The 16,808-nt window shown below is 47.4% G+C and overlaps 1 protein-coding gene across 1 annotated transcript in view; it reads left to right on the top strand.

Moving 5' to 3' along the window:
* The first annotated feature begins 4,825 nt into the window (after positions 1-4,825).
* LOC101362033 (lysosomal alpha-mannosidase-like) overlaps positions 4,826-16,808 on the top strand; it is a 63,965-nt gene continuing 51,982 nt past the window's right edge. Inside the window, exons 1-16 of the mRNA XM_012556082.2 lie at positions 4,826-4,867; positions 5,432-5,528; positions 5,717-5,890; positions 6,257-6,450; positions 6,926-7,058; positions 7,164-7,309; positions 7,860-7,976; positions 11,807-11,889; positions 11,968-12,088; positions 12,169-12,247; positions 12,420-12,529; positions 12,793-12,900; positions 13,478-13,594; positions 14,562-14,747; positions 15,583-15,680; positions 15,764-15,860. Of these exons, the coding sequence (XP_012411536.1) occupies positions 5,456-5,528; positions 5,717-5,890; positions 6,257-6,450; positions 6,926-7,058; positions 7,164-7,309; positions 7,860-7,976; positions 11,807-11,889; positions 11,968-12,088; positions 12,169-12,247; positions 12,420-12,529; positions 12,793-12,900; positions 13,478-13,594; positions 14,562-14,747; positions 15,583-15,680; positions 15,764-15,860 (1,836 nt within the window). The 5' untranslated portion in view covers positions 4,826-4,867; positions 5,432-5,455. The remainder of the gene's footprint in view (positions 4,868-5,431; positions 5,529-5,716; positions 5,891-6,256; positions 6,451-6,925; positions 7,059-7,163; positions 7,310-7,859; positions 7,977-11,806; positions 11,890-11,967; positions 12,089-12,168; positions 12,248-12,419; positions 12,530-12,792; positions 12,901-13,477; positions 13,595-14,561; positions 14,748-15,582; positions 15,681-15,763; positions 15,861-16,808) is intronic.

Here is a 16,808-nt window from a genome sequence, read left to right on the forward strand (position 1 = left end):
ATTCAGACTTTTAGCCCCCTAAAGTGTGAGAAAATAAATTTCTCTTTGTTAAAGCCATCCACTTGTGGTATTTGTCATAGCAGCACAAGATAACCAAGACACTGTGTGAGAAAGAACATTGGCTACTAGACCTTTAGCTAATACAAAGGCTCAGGTCAGAGCATATACCTCTGCTTGCTGGGCTGAGGTGGCTTTAGGGAGGGATCCCATTTCTATTACTTCAGTAGGGGAGACTATGGCATAGCCAGTCTGAAATTTGGAGGAGTTTTGGGAAGGTTTAAGATATGACCCATCTACAAACAAACAAAAAAAAAAGGTCACGATTTTCTAAAAGAATTTCTTGTAAATCAGTCCTGGGAGTTAGTAACTGTTTAATAAGATTTAAGCAGTCATGTATCGGTTCAGAAGGATCCATAACAGGCAACAAAGTGAATGAATTTAGGGCTTTAACATGGTGAATGTGAATGTGAGGAGAGGAAAGTAGAATATCTTCATAGGTAGCCATTTGACTGTGCATATGCGCTGGGTTGCCCCAGACTTTGACAAAGCATCGACTGCATGGGAAACAAAAACATAAAGATTATGGGGGGACCTCATACCATCAAGAAAACAGTGCCAGGAGCAGAGCGCGTCCTTTGGACTGGGGTCCCTGCTCCAAGAAGCTCCTAGTCCAGGGGAACACTGATGAGAAGGCCGACAGAGAAAGAAAGACTTCCCCTGGAGCTGATGCCCTGAATTTGGACTTATAGCCTACCTTGACTGTGAGGAAATAAACTTCTCTTCGTTAAAACCAAAAACAAAAACAAAAACTTTACTATGTCAGCAGTGTTTTCTTTTAATTTTGCAGTGGCTGCAGCAGTTCGCGAGCAAAGGGGATAAGCATGAACAACTGGATCTAGTTGCAACCTCTAATACCCTTCAGGTCTTTGCTGATCATTATGTTTTTGTGTTAGCAGTCCCTCATCTCTCATGAATGAACAGAGAGAAATCGAAATTATAACTTGGATGCCCTAAAGCTGGAGGAGAGTGCAGAGCATGTTTTAAATTATTAATAGCTTTATTCTCATCTGAACCCAGAATCAGGGGATCAGGTGCTTTCCCATTTAATAATTTGTATAAAGGTTGAAAGGACCCCTGGTTGCACGGTGGTTAAAGCACTTGGCTGCTAACCAAAAAGTTGGCAGTTCAAACCCACCAGCTGCTCCGTGGGAGAAAGATACAGCAGTTTGCTTCTGTGAAGAGTACAACTTTCGGGACCTTGTTATGTGCAGCAGTGTACACACTAAGTTTAATAAAAACCACTTTACCAAGAAGAATTGGTCGACATTCAACCATTTCAGGAGGTGGCAAATGATCAAGAACCAATGGTACTGAAGGAAGAGGTGGAAGCTGCACTGAAGGCCACACTCAGTATTTATCAAGCTGAAATAACTGAAGAAAAAATTCAAGCCTCGAATTGCAATAATGAAGGATTCCATGGGGAAAATATTGAACAACACAGGAGGCATCAAAAGAAAATGGAAGGAATACAGAGTAACTGTACCAAAAAGAATTGGTCGATGTTCAACCATTTCAGGAGGTAGCATATGATCAAGAACAAATGGTATGGAAGGAATAAGTCCAGGCTGCACTGAAGGCATAGGCGAATGTCTTAGTCATCTAGTGCTGCTGTAACAGAAATACCACAAGTGGACAGCTTTAACAAAGAGAAATTTATTTCGTCACAGTAAAGTAGGCTAAAAGTCCAAATTCAGGGCATCAGCTCCAGGAGAAGGCTTTCTCTCTCTGTTGGCCTTCTCATCAATGTTCCCCCAGACTAGGAGCTTCTCCGTGCAGGGACCCCAGGTCCAAAGGACACTGTCTGCTCCAGGCACTGCTTTCTTGGTGGTATGAGTTTCCCCCCTCTCTGAACACTTCCCTTTCCCTTTTATCTCTTGAGAGATAAAAGACAGTGCAGGCCACACCCCGGGGAAAGTCCCTTTACATTGGCTCAGGGATGTGACCTGGGTCAGGGTGTTACAATCCCACCCTAATCCTCTTTAACATAAAATTACACTCACAAAATGGAGGATAGCCACACCATACTGGGAATCAGGCCCAGCCAAAATGATACACACATTTTTGGGGGGACATAATTCAATCCATGACAGCGAAAAACAAGGCCTCAAGAATTGACGGAATACAAAGTTTATTAAGAAAATCTTCTGCATCCTACTTTGTCGAATGGTATCTGGGGTCTTAAAAGCCAGCAAGTGGCCGTCTAAGAAGCATCAATTGGTCCCAACCACCTGGAGTAAAGAAGAATGAAAAACACCAAAGACACAAGGAAAGTATTAGCCCAAGAGACAGAAAGGGCCACATAGACCAGAGTCTTCATCAGCCTGAGACCAGAAGAACTGGATGGTGCCCAGCTACCACCGATGACCACCCTGATAGGGAACACAACAGAGAGTCCCTGATGGAGCGGGGGAAGGATGGGATGCAGAACTCAAATGCTAGTAAAAAGACCAGACTTAATGGTCTGAGACTGGAGGAATCCCAGAAAGCATGGCCCCCGTACTCTCTGTCAACCCAGAAATAAAACAATTCCTGAAGCCAACTCTTCAGAAAAAAGTTTGGACTGGACTGTGGGACATAAAATGATACTCGTGAAGGTGTGCTTCTTAGCTCAAGTAAATACATGAGACTAAATGGGCAGCTTCTGTCCGGAGGTGAGATGAGAAGGCAGAGAGGGTTAGGAGATGGTTGAATGGACACGGGAAATCAGGGGTGGAAAGGAGGAGTGTGCTGTCACAGTATAGGGAGAGCAATTAGGGTCACATAACAATGTGTGTATAAATTTTTGTAGGCGAGACTAAGAATTGACAGAATACCAATCGAGATGTTTCAACAAACAGATGTAGCACTGGAGGTGCTTACTTATCTATGCCAAGAAATTTGGAAGACAGCTACTTGGCCAACCGAATGGAAGAGATTCATATTTATGCTCATTCCAAAGAAAGGTGATCCAACAGAATGCAGAAATTACCAAACAATATCATTAATATCACACACAAGTAAATTTTTGCTGAAAGGAACTGCTAGAAATTCAAACCGGATTCAGAATAGGATGTGGTACAAGGGATATCATTGCTGATGTCAGATGCATCTTGGCTGAAAGCAGAGAACATCAGAAACATGTTTACTGTGTTTTATTGACTATGCAAAGGCATTCGACTGTGTGGATCATAACAAATTATGAATAACATTGTGAAGAATGGGTATTCCAGAACACTTAATTGTACTTATGAGGAACCTGTACATAGACCAAGAGACAGTCATTCAAACAGAACAAGGTGATACTGCATGGTTTAAAATCAGGAAAGGTGTGCATCAGGGATATATCTGTTCACCATGCTTATTCAATCCGTATGCCGAGCACATAATCTGAGAAGCTGGACTATATGAAGAAGAACGTAGCATCAGGGTTGGAGGAAGATTCATTAACAACCTGTGATATGCAGATGACACAACCTTGCTTGCTGAAAGTAAAGAGGACTTGAAGCACTTACTGATGAAGATCCAAGACTACAGCCTTCAGTATAGATATGGATTACACCTCAGCATAAAGAAAACAAATATCTTCACAACTGAATCAATAAGCAACATCATGACAAATGGAGAAAAGATTGAGGTTATCAAGGATTTCATTTTACTTGGATCCACAATCAAGCCCATGGAAGCAGCAGTAAAGAAATCAAATGATGCGTTGCATTGGACAAATCTGCTGCAAAAGACTTCTTTAAAGTGTTAAAAAGCAAAGATGTCACTTTGAAGACTAAAGTGTGCCTGACCCAAGCCATAGTATTTTCAATCACCTCATACGCATGCAAAAGCTGGGCAATGAATAAGGAAGACCAAAGAAGAATTGATGCCTTTGAATTATGGTGTTGGCAAAAAATATTGAATATACCATAGACTGCCAGAAGAACTAACAAATCTGTCTTGAAAGAAGTACAGCTAGAATGCTCCTTAGAAACAAGGATGGTGAGACTTTGTCTCATCTACTTTGGATATGTTATCAGGAGGGACCAGTCCCTGGAGAAGGACATCAGGCTTGGTAAAGTAGAGGGTCAGTGAAAAAGAGGAAGACTTTTGTTATGGATTGAATTGTGTCCCCCAAAAATATCTGTCAACTGGGCTAGGCCATGATTTCCAGTATTGTGTGATTGTCCACTATTTTGTCATCTCATGTGATTTTCCTAGATGTTGTAAATCCTGTCTCTATGATGTTAAGGAGGTGGGATTGGTGGCAGTTATGTTAATGAGCCAAGACCCAATCTACAAGATTAGGTTTTGTCTTAAGCCGATATCTTTTGATATATAAAAAAGAGAAGTGAGCAGAGAGACATGGGACCTCATACCAAGAAACCAGAGCCAGGAGAATAGCGCATTCCCTGGACCCGGGGTCCACCATGACCACATGGATGTTACAGGAACTAGCTGCAGTCCAGCTGACATACCAGGTTCCTGTGGTGTCCCAGCCCACGCCTCAGGCTCTGCGCCCAGAACTGTGGAACTGTCTTCAGAGCCCCTGTGTCCTTCAGATGACTCAGGCCCCACCCTACCCCGCCTGGCAGCCCTGATTGGCCAGCTAGATCCAGAAGCCAAGCCTTTGTTCTGTCATAGTCCAAACCAAGGAGCAAGTGACAGCGACAGCCAGGGAGTGATGGGCACGAAGCTCGTGACTCAGGGACCAACAGGGGTCAGGACACAGATGGGATCTGGGGTCACAACCAACTCCCATGTACCAGTGCCTCAGATCCCCTTCTTCCTCCTCCTTCTTTTGCTGCTGGAGGTGCCCGAGGCTCGTGCGAGTGGCTACAAGGTGTGAGGTGCCTACACAGCAAAGTGTCCAAGAGTCGGTCTGTGCAGAAGCTAGGAAGGGCCCAGGGCACATGCGCCAGAGTGTACTTCTGTGTCTGGATGATGTGATGATAGTGTTGCTATGAGTCGGAATCGACTCAACAGCAACGGGTTTTTCGTTTGTTTTTAGTGTGTCTTTGTGTGTGTCTACTGAGTGGCTGCTTTTCTGACCATTGGTAGTCTTTGTGTCATTGTGTAGTGTGAGAATGAGGTTGGTGTTACTGAGTGTCTGATTCCAGATCCAGTGTGGGGTCATGGTTGTATGTCTGCTTGTATGTGTCTAGAGGATATGGTTGTGTGTCTGACTGTTAGTATCAACCACAGACGGGCCTAGGCTCATTGGCACATGGTCCAGGTCAGAACACAGTGAGGGGTCTCACCTTTGAGTCATGGACTTACTGGAAAGGTATCTAATCAAGGCTCATCTTGTGCCCACTTTTTATTCAGCCTACCCCGGGTGGGAGGTGGGTGAGTTGGGTAGGTGGGTGCTAAAGGCTATGTGTATGTATTTGGGGCCCCTGTGCAGACATGCCCCAAGGTGCAACCAGACATGCTCAACGTGCACTTGGTGGCCCACACACACAATGACGTGGGCTGGCTCCAGACGGTGGACCAGTACTTTTGTGATGGTGAGCAGGGGTCTGGGTCCAACTATGCAGAAGACTTCCCCAGGACATCCGTTCCCCATATGAGCCCCAGAATCTCACCTGGCCCCAGGCACTGTGGTTTGGGCTGTGTCCACAATGTGCTGTCTTGTTCTGCGTGGCCACTTCTCACCCGTGCCCTTACTGTCCACCTGCCATGCTCACAGACCCCAAGCAGATGATTTCTCCGTGTGTGGTGAACATCCTGAACTCAGTGGTGCAAGCCCTGCAAGTCGAGCCCACTCGCCGCTTCATCTATGTGGAGATGGCCTTCTTCTCCCGCTGGTGGCATCAGCAGACAAAGACAATGCAGGAGGTTGTGAAGGAGCTGGTGCAGCAGGGTGAGTTTCTCCCAATGAAGTAAAAAAAGTCCTGCCCAGCTTCCACTTCTGCAGCCCTCTTCCTGACCTTTTTATGCCATGTACAGGCATGCACATGTGTTGCTCTGCCTGTCTAGTATTCCCCGTCACCTGGGGAACTCCTATGCATCCTTCAAGTCCTCTCCTTCAGTGTCCTCTTCTCTTAAAAGTCGGCCCCCCAGAATACTAGACCATCTTCTGCATTCCCTGGCCTACAGGACAAAGACTGACCTCTCACTCCACGTCTAGGTATTCAGGCAGGTCCTCTCATCCCCAGATCACATACCCTGGCCTCTTTGTAGGCCCTAATCTGTGACCTCTGCCCCTCACCATGCCCCTCCTCGCCAGGGCGCCTGGAATTTGCCAACGGCGGCTGGGTGATGAACGATGAGGCGACCACGCATTACGGCGCCATCGTGGACCAAATGACACTCGGGCTGTGCTTTCTGAAGGACACGTTTGGCGAAGATGGGCACCCCCACGTGGCCTGGCACATCGACCCCTTCGGCCACTCACGAGAGCAGGCCTCGCTGTTTGCCCAGGTGCAGCTGCACACGGCCCTTGACCTGACCCAAGCCAGGGCCCTTCACTTTATATTGGCTTCACCACCCTGTCCCCTGCTCTGTGACCAACAAGCTGAGGTGCTTCCCTTCAGGCCACTCACGCCCACCTCCTCACAGCCCCTTCCAGCTCAGCCCCCTCGCCAGATCAGACCTGGCTCTGCCTCTAGCTCATTCTGGCTAACACAGTTCGTTTTCATCCACATCCACTCTGAATTCTGGCCATGCCCCAACCTTGAGCTTGAAATAGGGTGGAGCCCTGACCTGTATTCAGACTGGCTTTATTACCTATGTTCATACTGTGTCCATCCCCTTCCAGCCCCAGTGGGGTGAGTTTGTAGTTTAGGAGTAGAAGGTGCTCTGCCTTTACCTGGCCAGTCTCAAACTTGCTAGGAGAGGCTGGGAACTGGGTTTCAGCCCTCCACCCTCTGTGCTTTGAACCTGTCCCCTGCTCCAGATGGGCTTCGATGGCATCTTCTTAGGGCGCGTGGACTACCAGGATAAGTATATGCGAGAGCAAGCACGTGAGATGGAGCAGGTGTGGCGAGGCAGTGCGAGCCTCCAGCCCCCCGCTGCTGACCTCTTCATCAGTAAGTGAGGCGGTGGAGAGGTGGGTGGGATGGAGAATCATGCTCCTGATCTGCTTCTGGGGCTTTTGGCATACCCCTCATCTCACTCTGTGGCCTGGCCCACAGGTGTGCTCCCCAACAACTACGACCCACCAAGTGGGTTATGCTGGGATATTCGGTGTCATAACCCCCCCGTGGTAGAGGACCTTGGCAGCCCCAACTACAATGCTGACAGAGTGGTGGCACACTTCCTGAATGTGGCTGCTGACCAGGTACCCTTGACCAGGACAGGGCCCTAACCTGGTAACACTGACCACAGCCTCCAGCTCTCATGTAGATAATATTCAGTGGGCTTTACCATGGCACAGGCATCCCCTGTATTCCCATCATAACGTTATTATCCGAACTAAAGTCAAAGAAACTGACAGCTAGAAAGGTGAATGCAAGGTGAGTGTGCCCATTAGCACAGAGTCACAGAGCTGGGATATGAGCCCAGGCAGCCTGGCTCCAGAGCCCGAGCACATTTCCTGGATTGTGTGCATTCTGGCTCAGAACTAGTAGCATCCTTCCCAATTGCACACCCCCACCATGTTCAGGAAACAGCATGGCACCTGACTCACCATTGGGTGGGTCATAGTAACTGCTCAACAAATTTTTATGATTATTATAAATATATTCACATGCTCCAACATGCTTCATGGAACCATTACCACAAAAGCACGCATGTGCATCCACACTCTGAACAACTTGTGACACAGTGGTACACAGGGGCAAGGCTTCAAGACACTCTGGTCTAAGAACACCCCACCATTCTTTCTCCAGGCCAGGCACTACCGTACCAACAACATCATAATGACAATGGGTTCGGACTTCCATTACAAGCAAGCCCAAAATTGGTTCGAGAACCTGGACAAGCTCATCCGGCTGGTCAATGCACAGGTGAGCATGCCCTCCCCCATTGGACCTTGTGTGTCCAATGCACAGGTAGTTTTAGAGGATGAGGCTACCTCTTGATATCTCAAACGAAGGCACAAAACTGAATTTATTCCTTACTCGAGTGAAGAAGAGCTATGCTGGCAGGCACAGAGTCTCTAAGCAGAACAGACTCCTGATCTTACGGTGGGTTTGGGGGAAGAGTGGTGTTCTGAGAGTTTGGGAGACTTTCACAGACAGGGCTGTAGAAACTCTGATCACTCAGTGAGATGGCTAACCAGTTGTTTTCATCAGCATGGCCTCCGAGGCAAGTTGTCTTTTATTGAAAGGGTTTAAAATAGATTCTGGTGGCCACGAGTTACCATGGCTATAGGAAAATTAGTCTTCTCTAGAACCATAGAATCATTTTATCTTCACCACCTAAGCACTTACCCTATGGTACCTGCATGCCGTCGAATGTTTAGACTTGCAGGATTGCATGTGAACGTGGTTTTGTGTATATGGAGTACTGGTGGGTGTCCATTTAAGTGTGCCGTGGCTCCAGTTACGTGGACAGGTAGTTGTTCTTTCCCACTTCAGCATGAGAGCCTGATCTCTCATCTAAAACAAAACTTCCCACCAACCTCCTCTAAAGCAAAAAAGAGCGTCACCACATCATTGAGATCTTGTGAAATTTTAATTACTTCACAAGAGTGTTGAATGTATCATGGACTGCCAGAAGAACGAACAAATCTTTCTTGGAAGAAGTATAGCTAAGAATGGTCCTTAGAAGTGAGAATGGTGAGACTTTGTCTCGCATATTTTGGACAGGTTATCAGGAGGGACCAGTCCCTGGAGAAGGACATCAGGCTTGGTAAGCAAGTTGTTATTGTTACAAGGTGTCGTCGAGTCGGTTCTGACTCATAGCAACCCCATGTACAACAGAATGAAACACTGCCCGGTACTGCACCATCCTCCCAATCATTGCTGTGCTTGAGCCCATCATTGCAGCCGCTGTGTCGATCCATCTCATTGAGGGTCTTCCTCTTTAACAAGCATGATGTCCTTCTCTAGGGACTGGTCCCTCCTGATAACATGTCCAAAGTATGTGAGAAGAAGTCACCATCCTCACTTCTAAAGAGCATTCTGGTTGTACTTCTTCCAAGACAGATTTGTTTGTTCTTCTCAAAGTCCATAGTATACTCAATATTCTTCACCAACACCATAATTCAAAGGTGTCAATTCTTCTTTGGTCTTCCTTATTCATTGTACAGCTTTTGCATGCATATGAGGCAATTGAAAATACCAAGGCTTTGGTTAGGCGCCCCTTAGTAAAGTACAGGGTCAGGGAAAAGGGGGACAATCCTCAATGACATAGATTGACACTGTGGCTGCACCAATGGGCTCAAACATAGCAAGAATTGTGAGGACTGTGCAGGACACATAGTAGTGCTCAATAAATATTAGTACTTATTGTTTGTTATTAATACTTCTGGCTGGAAAACTTCTGCTTCTCCTTCAAGGCCCCAGCAATAATGTCCCCTTCTCCAAAAAGCCCTCCCCACACTCCAGGCTGAACTCTTGCTCCCACGAACACCTTTATGCCGCATTCAGGACAATTGTAGTTAATTCATGATCGGTTTGCTGTCTCTCCCATTCAGCTGTGAATTCCATGGTTCATGGTTTGTGATTTGTCCAGAATCCTGAATTTATTGAAGAATTAAGAGAACGTTGGTTTAAGCACATGAAGATGCTCAATGTAATTAGCCATTGTTGTTGTGTGCCAATAGAGTCAATTCCAACTCATAGTGACCCTACAGGACAGAGTAGAAATGCCCCATAGGGTTCCTAAGGCTGTAATCTTTGCGGAAGCTTACTGCCACATCTTTCTGCCACAGAGTGGCTGGTAGGTTCAAACCACCGACCTTTCAGTTGGCAGTGAGCTGCTTAAGCACTGCGCCACCAAACCAAACCAAACCCGCTACCATCAAGTCGATTCCAATTCATAGCAACCCTGTAGGACAGAGTAGAAGTGCCCTATAGTGTTTTCAACGCTGTAATCTTTATGGAAGCAGACTGCCATAAAGCCATGGAGCGGCTGGTAGGTTCACACCACTGACTTTTCGGTTAGCAGCTGAGCACTTTAACCACTGCACCACCAGGGTTCCTTACTGCACCACCAAAAAACCCCTTGCTGTCTACTCAATTCCAACTCATAGTGACCCTATAGGACAGAGTAGAGCTGCCCCATAGGATTTCCAAAGAGCAGCTGGTGGATTCACACTGCCCACCTTTTGGTTAGCAACCTGAGCTCTTAACCACTGCGCCACCAGGGCTCTTATTGTGCCCCCAGGGCCCCTTAATTAGCCATTAGGGAAATGCAAATCAAAAACCACAGTGAGATATCACTTCACACTCACTTGGATGGCTATGTTAAAGAAAATACCCACCCCCTTAAACTTAACTCTTCACAGAAACTAAAAATTCATATTAAAGACAGTTCTGGGAAAGTTCAAATAATTTTAGAAAGTTTCCATAATTAGATAAGCCATGCTAGCTGATAGACTGCAGATCCTCAAATGTAATAAACTAATCCAATCTGTCTCCTAGTGATTAAGTGAATGACTACCAATCATTTTAAATTTCCCTTTTGCACTCTATACAAATTGATCTAAAATGTAAGGTGACAGACGAGCTCACCTCTTCACAGGTCTGCTCCCCGTTGACGAACACTTTTTTCTACCCAAGAAATGTTTTAACTCTTAAAAACAAACGAACAAAAAAAGACAACGTGGGTTGGAGAGAAAGTCCGTGTTTGTGTCTAAGCATCTATGTGTGTGCAGTTGCCTTGTTGTTGCTGTTATTGAGTTGGTTCCAGCTCACAGCAACTCTATGTAAAACAGAACCAAACACTGCCCGGTCCTGCACCATCCCCACGATCATTGTTATGCTTGAGCCCATTGTTGCAGCCACTGTATCAATCCATCTCTTTAACGGTCTTCCTCTTTTTCACTGACCCTCTACTTTACCAAGCATGATGTCCTTCTCCAGGGATTGATTCCTCCTGATAACATGTCCAAAGTATGTGAGACGTAATCTTGCCATCCTTGCTTCTAAGGAGCATTCTGGTTGTATTCCTTCCAAGACAGGTTTGTTCATTCTTTTGGCAGTCTATGATATATTCAGCATAATATCCTCCAGATTCATCAACAATATACTTTAAGAACTCATCATTATTCTTTATGGCTGCATAATATTCCACTGTGTGTATGTAACACAGTTTGTGTATCCATTCATCTGCTGTTGGACAGTTAGGTTGTTTCCATCTTTTGCTATTGTGAATAATGCTGTAATGAACATTGGTATGCATATGTCTGTTCATGTCAGTAGTTTTGGCTCTCTAAGGTATACACCTAGGAGTGGGATTGCTGGATCATAGGGTATTTCTAGTTCTAGCTTTCTGAGGAAGCACCATATCCTTCTCCATAATGGTTGAACCAATTTACAATCCCACCAATAGTGCTGTGTATTCTATTTATATTCATATAGCCTGTGTTCTAATGTCATATTTATTTTGTCCACTAATATTTTATATCATTAAATTGAAATTTTTAATATAATTTTGGATAAAAGTTCTGATTTATTCTTTCAGTTCAGAAATTCTTTGAAGGATGGTGGTATTTAGCCACAAATTTTAATTTTCATACTAGGCCACTGATTTTCAACCAAAATATATACATTTTGATTGTTTATCAGCTTGGAGAGGGTGTGTAACTCGTGAGTATATGCACACCTGTGTGTCCCCGGGAAGGTGCCGACTCCCTGAGTGGTCACCCACCCACTCCTCCCCCCAGCAGCAGGCCAACGGGAGCCAAATCCACGTTCTCTACTCCACCCCCGCCTGTTACCTCCGGGAGCTGAACAAAGCCAACCTCAGCTGGTATTTGGGGAGACATGGAGGACCAGGTTGGGATGCCCCATGGGCCGTGACCCCGCCCTCAGTGCCCCGCCCTCGTAGGTCGGTGAAACAGGATGACTTCTTCCCTTATGCCTACGTCCCCCACAAGTTCTGGACCGGCTTCTTCTCCAGCCGTCCGGCACTCAAACGCTACGAGCGCCTCAGCTACAATTTCCTGCAGGTGAGTGGGTTCTGGGCTTGAGGGGTTAGCCCAGGTGTCCCAGGCAGGCTTGGCCACCCAAACACGTCCCTGCCCGCCAGGTGTGCAACCAGCTGGAGGCGGTGACGGGTCCGGTGGCCAACGCAGGACCCTATGGCGTGGGAGACAGTACGCCCCTCAGTAGGTGTCGGGCTAGCGCGGGGCCCGGGGCAGGACTTGTCATTCGGCCCCTCCTTGAGTCCCTCCTTAAAACTCCTAAGAACCCTTGCCACCTGCACTGGACCTTCCATGTCTTCCTGGGGTTGAGGCTGTGTCCGGGCGAGTCCCCGCCGGCTCACCATACCATCTGCAGGGGAGGCGATGGCCGTGCTCCAGCATCACGACGCTGTCAGCGGCACCTCCCGGCAGCACGTGGCTGACGACTATGCGCGCCGGCTCGCCGCAGGATGGGGCTCCTGTGAGGTGTGTGGGGCGGGGCCAGGAGAGGTGGTGTCAATTGCAGTAAGGCGGGGAGTGGAAGGGCTCCTGGGGGCAGAGCATAGAAGCCAAGGACAGCAGCACCGGGCAGGGTGGGCGCAGGACTCTGCCGCGAGGGCGAGGTCATAAAAGGGAGAGCTGCATGGTGTGGTAGGGTAGGAGACAAGAGAGGGTGCTTTGAAGGGAGGGAGAGGCTAGAGCTGACCCTTTTCTCTGCGCTCTCCCCCCACTCCACCCCGCCCACCCAGGTGCTCCTGAGCAACGCTCTGGCGCGGCTCACCGGCTCCAAGGAGAGCTTCTCCTTCTGCCGCGAACTCAACGTCAGCGTGTGTCCGGTCAGCCAGACAGCGGCGCGCGTGAGCCCTCCCGGCGGAGGGAGGGGCGGGGCCGGAAAGGGTGGGGTTTGGGTGCGATTATCCGCTTCGGGGGTTGGGGCTAGGGACAGGACAAGCAGTACCAGAGCCAGGACTGGGCGAGAACCGGTTAATACAGGGAAGCCCAGTCCTAACACTAGGTTACACAAGGAATGACACAAGAGGAGTACGTGGGAGGGGTGGGACTCTCTGTCAGTTACAGCAGGAGGGCCGAGGAGGGCTTGGGTCAGCCCGCAAAACAAGTCGGTAGGTAGGGCTCTGGCAGAAAGATCAAGTGAGCAGGACCATGCACAGAGAAAAATTGGGCAAGACAGGTGGAGGTAGGGACAGGGTCAAGGAACCTAGACAGCCAAGAGGCGCAATGGCCCCTCACTCGGATACAAGCGTCTGTCCAAGGGCTCCTGCTTCGGCCGGTGAAGGTGGGCCTATCTACACTTGGGCGGGGCCTTAATGGAAATGAGTTGATCAATCTTACCAATCTCACACAAGGGCACTACCTGGCACGGTAGGTGACACAAGGCCTGCCCTAACTCAAGCCCCTCCCTACCACCTACCCCAGTTCCAAGTCATCGTCTACAACCCGCTGGCACGCCAGGTAGATTGGATGTTGAGGCTACCGGTCAGCAAAGGCAATTTTCTTGTGCTGGATCCTAGTGGACAGACTGTGCCCAGTGAAGTGAGCTCTCCCTTATATCTCACCCTATGAATATATACTTCCATGAATATCTCCCACCTACGACTATCTCTTCCCAAGAATATGTCCCACCCAAGACTATGTCCCATCATAAATCTATCTTTGAAGAATCTCTCCCCACATTAATTCCTACCCCATCATGACTATATTTCAGTCTTGACCCATTCCTCTTTTTTTACAATTAATTAATTTATTTTTATTGTGCTTTAAGTGAAAGTTTAAAGCTCAAATTAGTTTCTCATACAAAAATTTATACACACATTGTTCTGTGACCCTTGTTGCTATCCCTATAATGTGACAGCACACTCCTCCTCTCCACCCCAAATTTCCTGTGTCCATTCAACCGGCTCCTATCCCCTCCTGCCCTCTCATCTCACCTCCAGACAGGAGCCGCGCATTTAGTCTCATGTTTCTACTTGAACTAAGAAGCACACTCTTCAAGAGTATCATTTTATGTCATAGTCCAGTCTAATCTTTGTCTGAAGAGTTGGCTTCAGGAATGATTTTAGTTCTGGGTTAACATAGAGTCTGAGGGCCATGTCTTCTGGGGTTCCTCCAGTCTCAGTCATACCATTAAGTCTGGATTTTTTACTAGAATTTGATTTCTGCACCCCAATTTTCTCCTTCTCCATCAGGAATTCTGTTGTGTTCCCTGTCAGGGCATTGACCCATTCCTCTTGCCTACCCTTGCCTCAGGTAGGCATCCCTACCCCATGAATAACCCTCCCTCACTCTTCTACTTCACTGATTTTTACCCCATTACTGGCTCTCCCTATCCTGTCATGAATCACCTCCTCAAACTCAAGCCAGTATTTCTCACCTCATCCAGTTTTTCTCCTTACCCAGGAACACTCCCTACCCTAACTTGGCCCACCCCAACCCTGACTTAGACTTGGTGTATGCATGCATCAACAGACTTGTCTTAGTTTCCCTCCTTCCATGGCATCAGGTTGTGGACCAGCCAGTCCTCAACAGTACGGAGCACCCCCCAGAGCTGCTATTCACAGCCTCTGCACCCGCCCTGGGATTCAGCATCTACTCTGTGACGCAAGCACCTGAGCAGAACCCTCAGACTGGCTTCTCCTGGTTGAACCCACAGAAGTCACGGTCTTCTGTCCTCGTCATTGAAAATGAGGTGGGACCCCAATTTCAAACTCTTTCCCCCATGACATACCTGAGTTCCAGGTTGACCCAATGGTGAGAAAGGAAATTATGTCCTAGAAGAGAAGGGCAATAAAGAGGATAATTGATGTATCATAGGTGAAGATATCATATATTTCCTCTGGAGAAAAATGAACAAAGGCAGAGATTGTATATTGTTAGGGTGGGTGGGTGGCAATGTTGGACAGGAGGTCCAGAGGAAGGCGTCCCTGAGAAAAGAACGCTCAAACATACCCTTGAGAGAGATGAGCAATGTGGGGAGTCTGTGGCAAGAGCACCCCAGACAGGTTGATGAGCAGGGGTTAAGGCCCTAACAAGCATTTTTGGGTGTTTGAGGTACAGTATGCAGGCCATGTGACTGGAGCAGAGTGAGTGAGGGGAAAAATGAGGGAAGGAGGTGATGGGGCAGAGGGTTTAGGGGTATAAGGGACAAAGGGAAGATTTGCATTTTATTCTTAATGAGGTGGGTGCCTCAGAGGTACTGATCAGAGGAGGGACTTGGCCTGACTTGGGGGTTAAGAGGTTCTTTCTTCACTCTGTGGAGAAAAGCCTGTGTGGGTCAAGGGTGGAAATCAGAAGTCCAAGGAGAAAGTGACAGCAGGAGTCTGGTGGGAGATGATGGGGGCTGACAATGTGGTGGGAGCATTCTGGATAGAATTTGAAGAATCAACAGTTTGCTGAAGGATAGGACATGGGGTCTGAGGATAGTCAGAGATGACTCCAAACATTTTGTCCTGAGCATCAGAAAGGATAGAGCTGCCATCACTGAGATAAAGATCATTAGAATCTGCCTGCCCCTCTCTCTCCAGCACACCCGGGCTGTGTTCGATACCCACACGGGGCTCTTAAAGGAGATTGAGAACCGGGACAAGAAGCTTGTGTTGCCCATCCGCCAGGCCTTCTTCTGGTAAGGAGTGGCCAACATGTCTGGGAGGGTGTCTGTGAACTGAATTGGTCTTGACCCACTCCTCTTGCCTACACTTACCTCAGGTATAAGGCCAGCAAAAACTCAGGAGTCTACATCTTTGCACCTGAGAAGTTGAATCCACTGCCCGTTAGTCTCTCAGCTGAGACCCACCTGGTGAAGGTTTGGAACCAGGGGTAATGAAGCGGGCGTCAAAGGGCTCTGTGGCGTTGGTGGAAAGGAGATTACATGTGGGAGTGGGAAAACCGGGTTTGGTTGTGTGGCTCGTGCTAGGAGGCTGAGGATCCACATCTCACACAGGTGAGAGCTTTTTGAAGGCCTGTGGAGTAGTCACTTATGGACGTTACCTCTGTGGTTGCTGTTTGAAGGGTTATCCCTGAGTTGTGGAATGTTAGCTATGGAAACAGGTATTGGGGGGTTTCCCATTTGATGTGTGAGGATTTTAGCTTGCACTAGAAATCAGAGAATTCACATTCAGAGCCAAGAATGAGAGAGGTATGCCCTAGGAAACCTATAGGGAACTTCTACTCTGTCCTATAGGGTTGATATGGGTCACAATTGATTCAATGGCACCCAAAAACAACATGTTATATATATTTTTGCAACAAGAAAGATAAAATAAAAAGAGGTTACAGATGCTGATACTACTTCTTGTTGTTGTTGCTGCTTTTGTTGTTGTGTGCCATCGTGTTGATTCTAACTCACAGCAACTCTATAGGACAGGGTGAATACCCTATGGGTTTCCTAGGCTATAATCTTTACAGGAGCAGACTGACATGTCTTTTCTCCCAAGGAGCCACTGGTGGGTTTGAACCATCCATGTTTCAGTTTGCATCTGAGAGCTTAACCATTTCACCACCAGGGTTCCTCTAATACTACTTACACATAACACATCACCAACACGAGATTAGTTTTCTTGGTTTGAAGACTTAGGGTCACGGTTTAGTAGAACAATCCAGTCAGTTGGCATAATATAGTTCCTAAAGTTTATGTGCTACCTTCTAGTTTGGTGAGTAGTGTCTGGGGTCTTAAAGCTTACAAGTGGTCATCCAAGATACAACTATTGGTCTCTATTTGTCTGGGGTGAAAGAGAAAGAAGGAAAGCCAAGA

The sequence above is a fragment of the Trichechus manatus genome, unplaced genomic scaffold, assembly GCF_000243295.1.
Source record: "Trichechus manatus latirostris isolate Lorelei unplaced genomic scaffold, TriManLat1.0 scaffold00057, whole genome shotgun sequence".
NCBI lineage: Eukaryota > Metazoa > Chordata > Mammalia > Sirenia > Trichechidae > Trichechus > Trichechus manatus.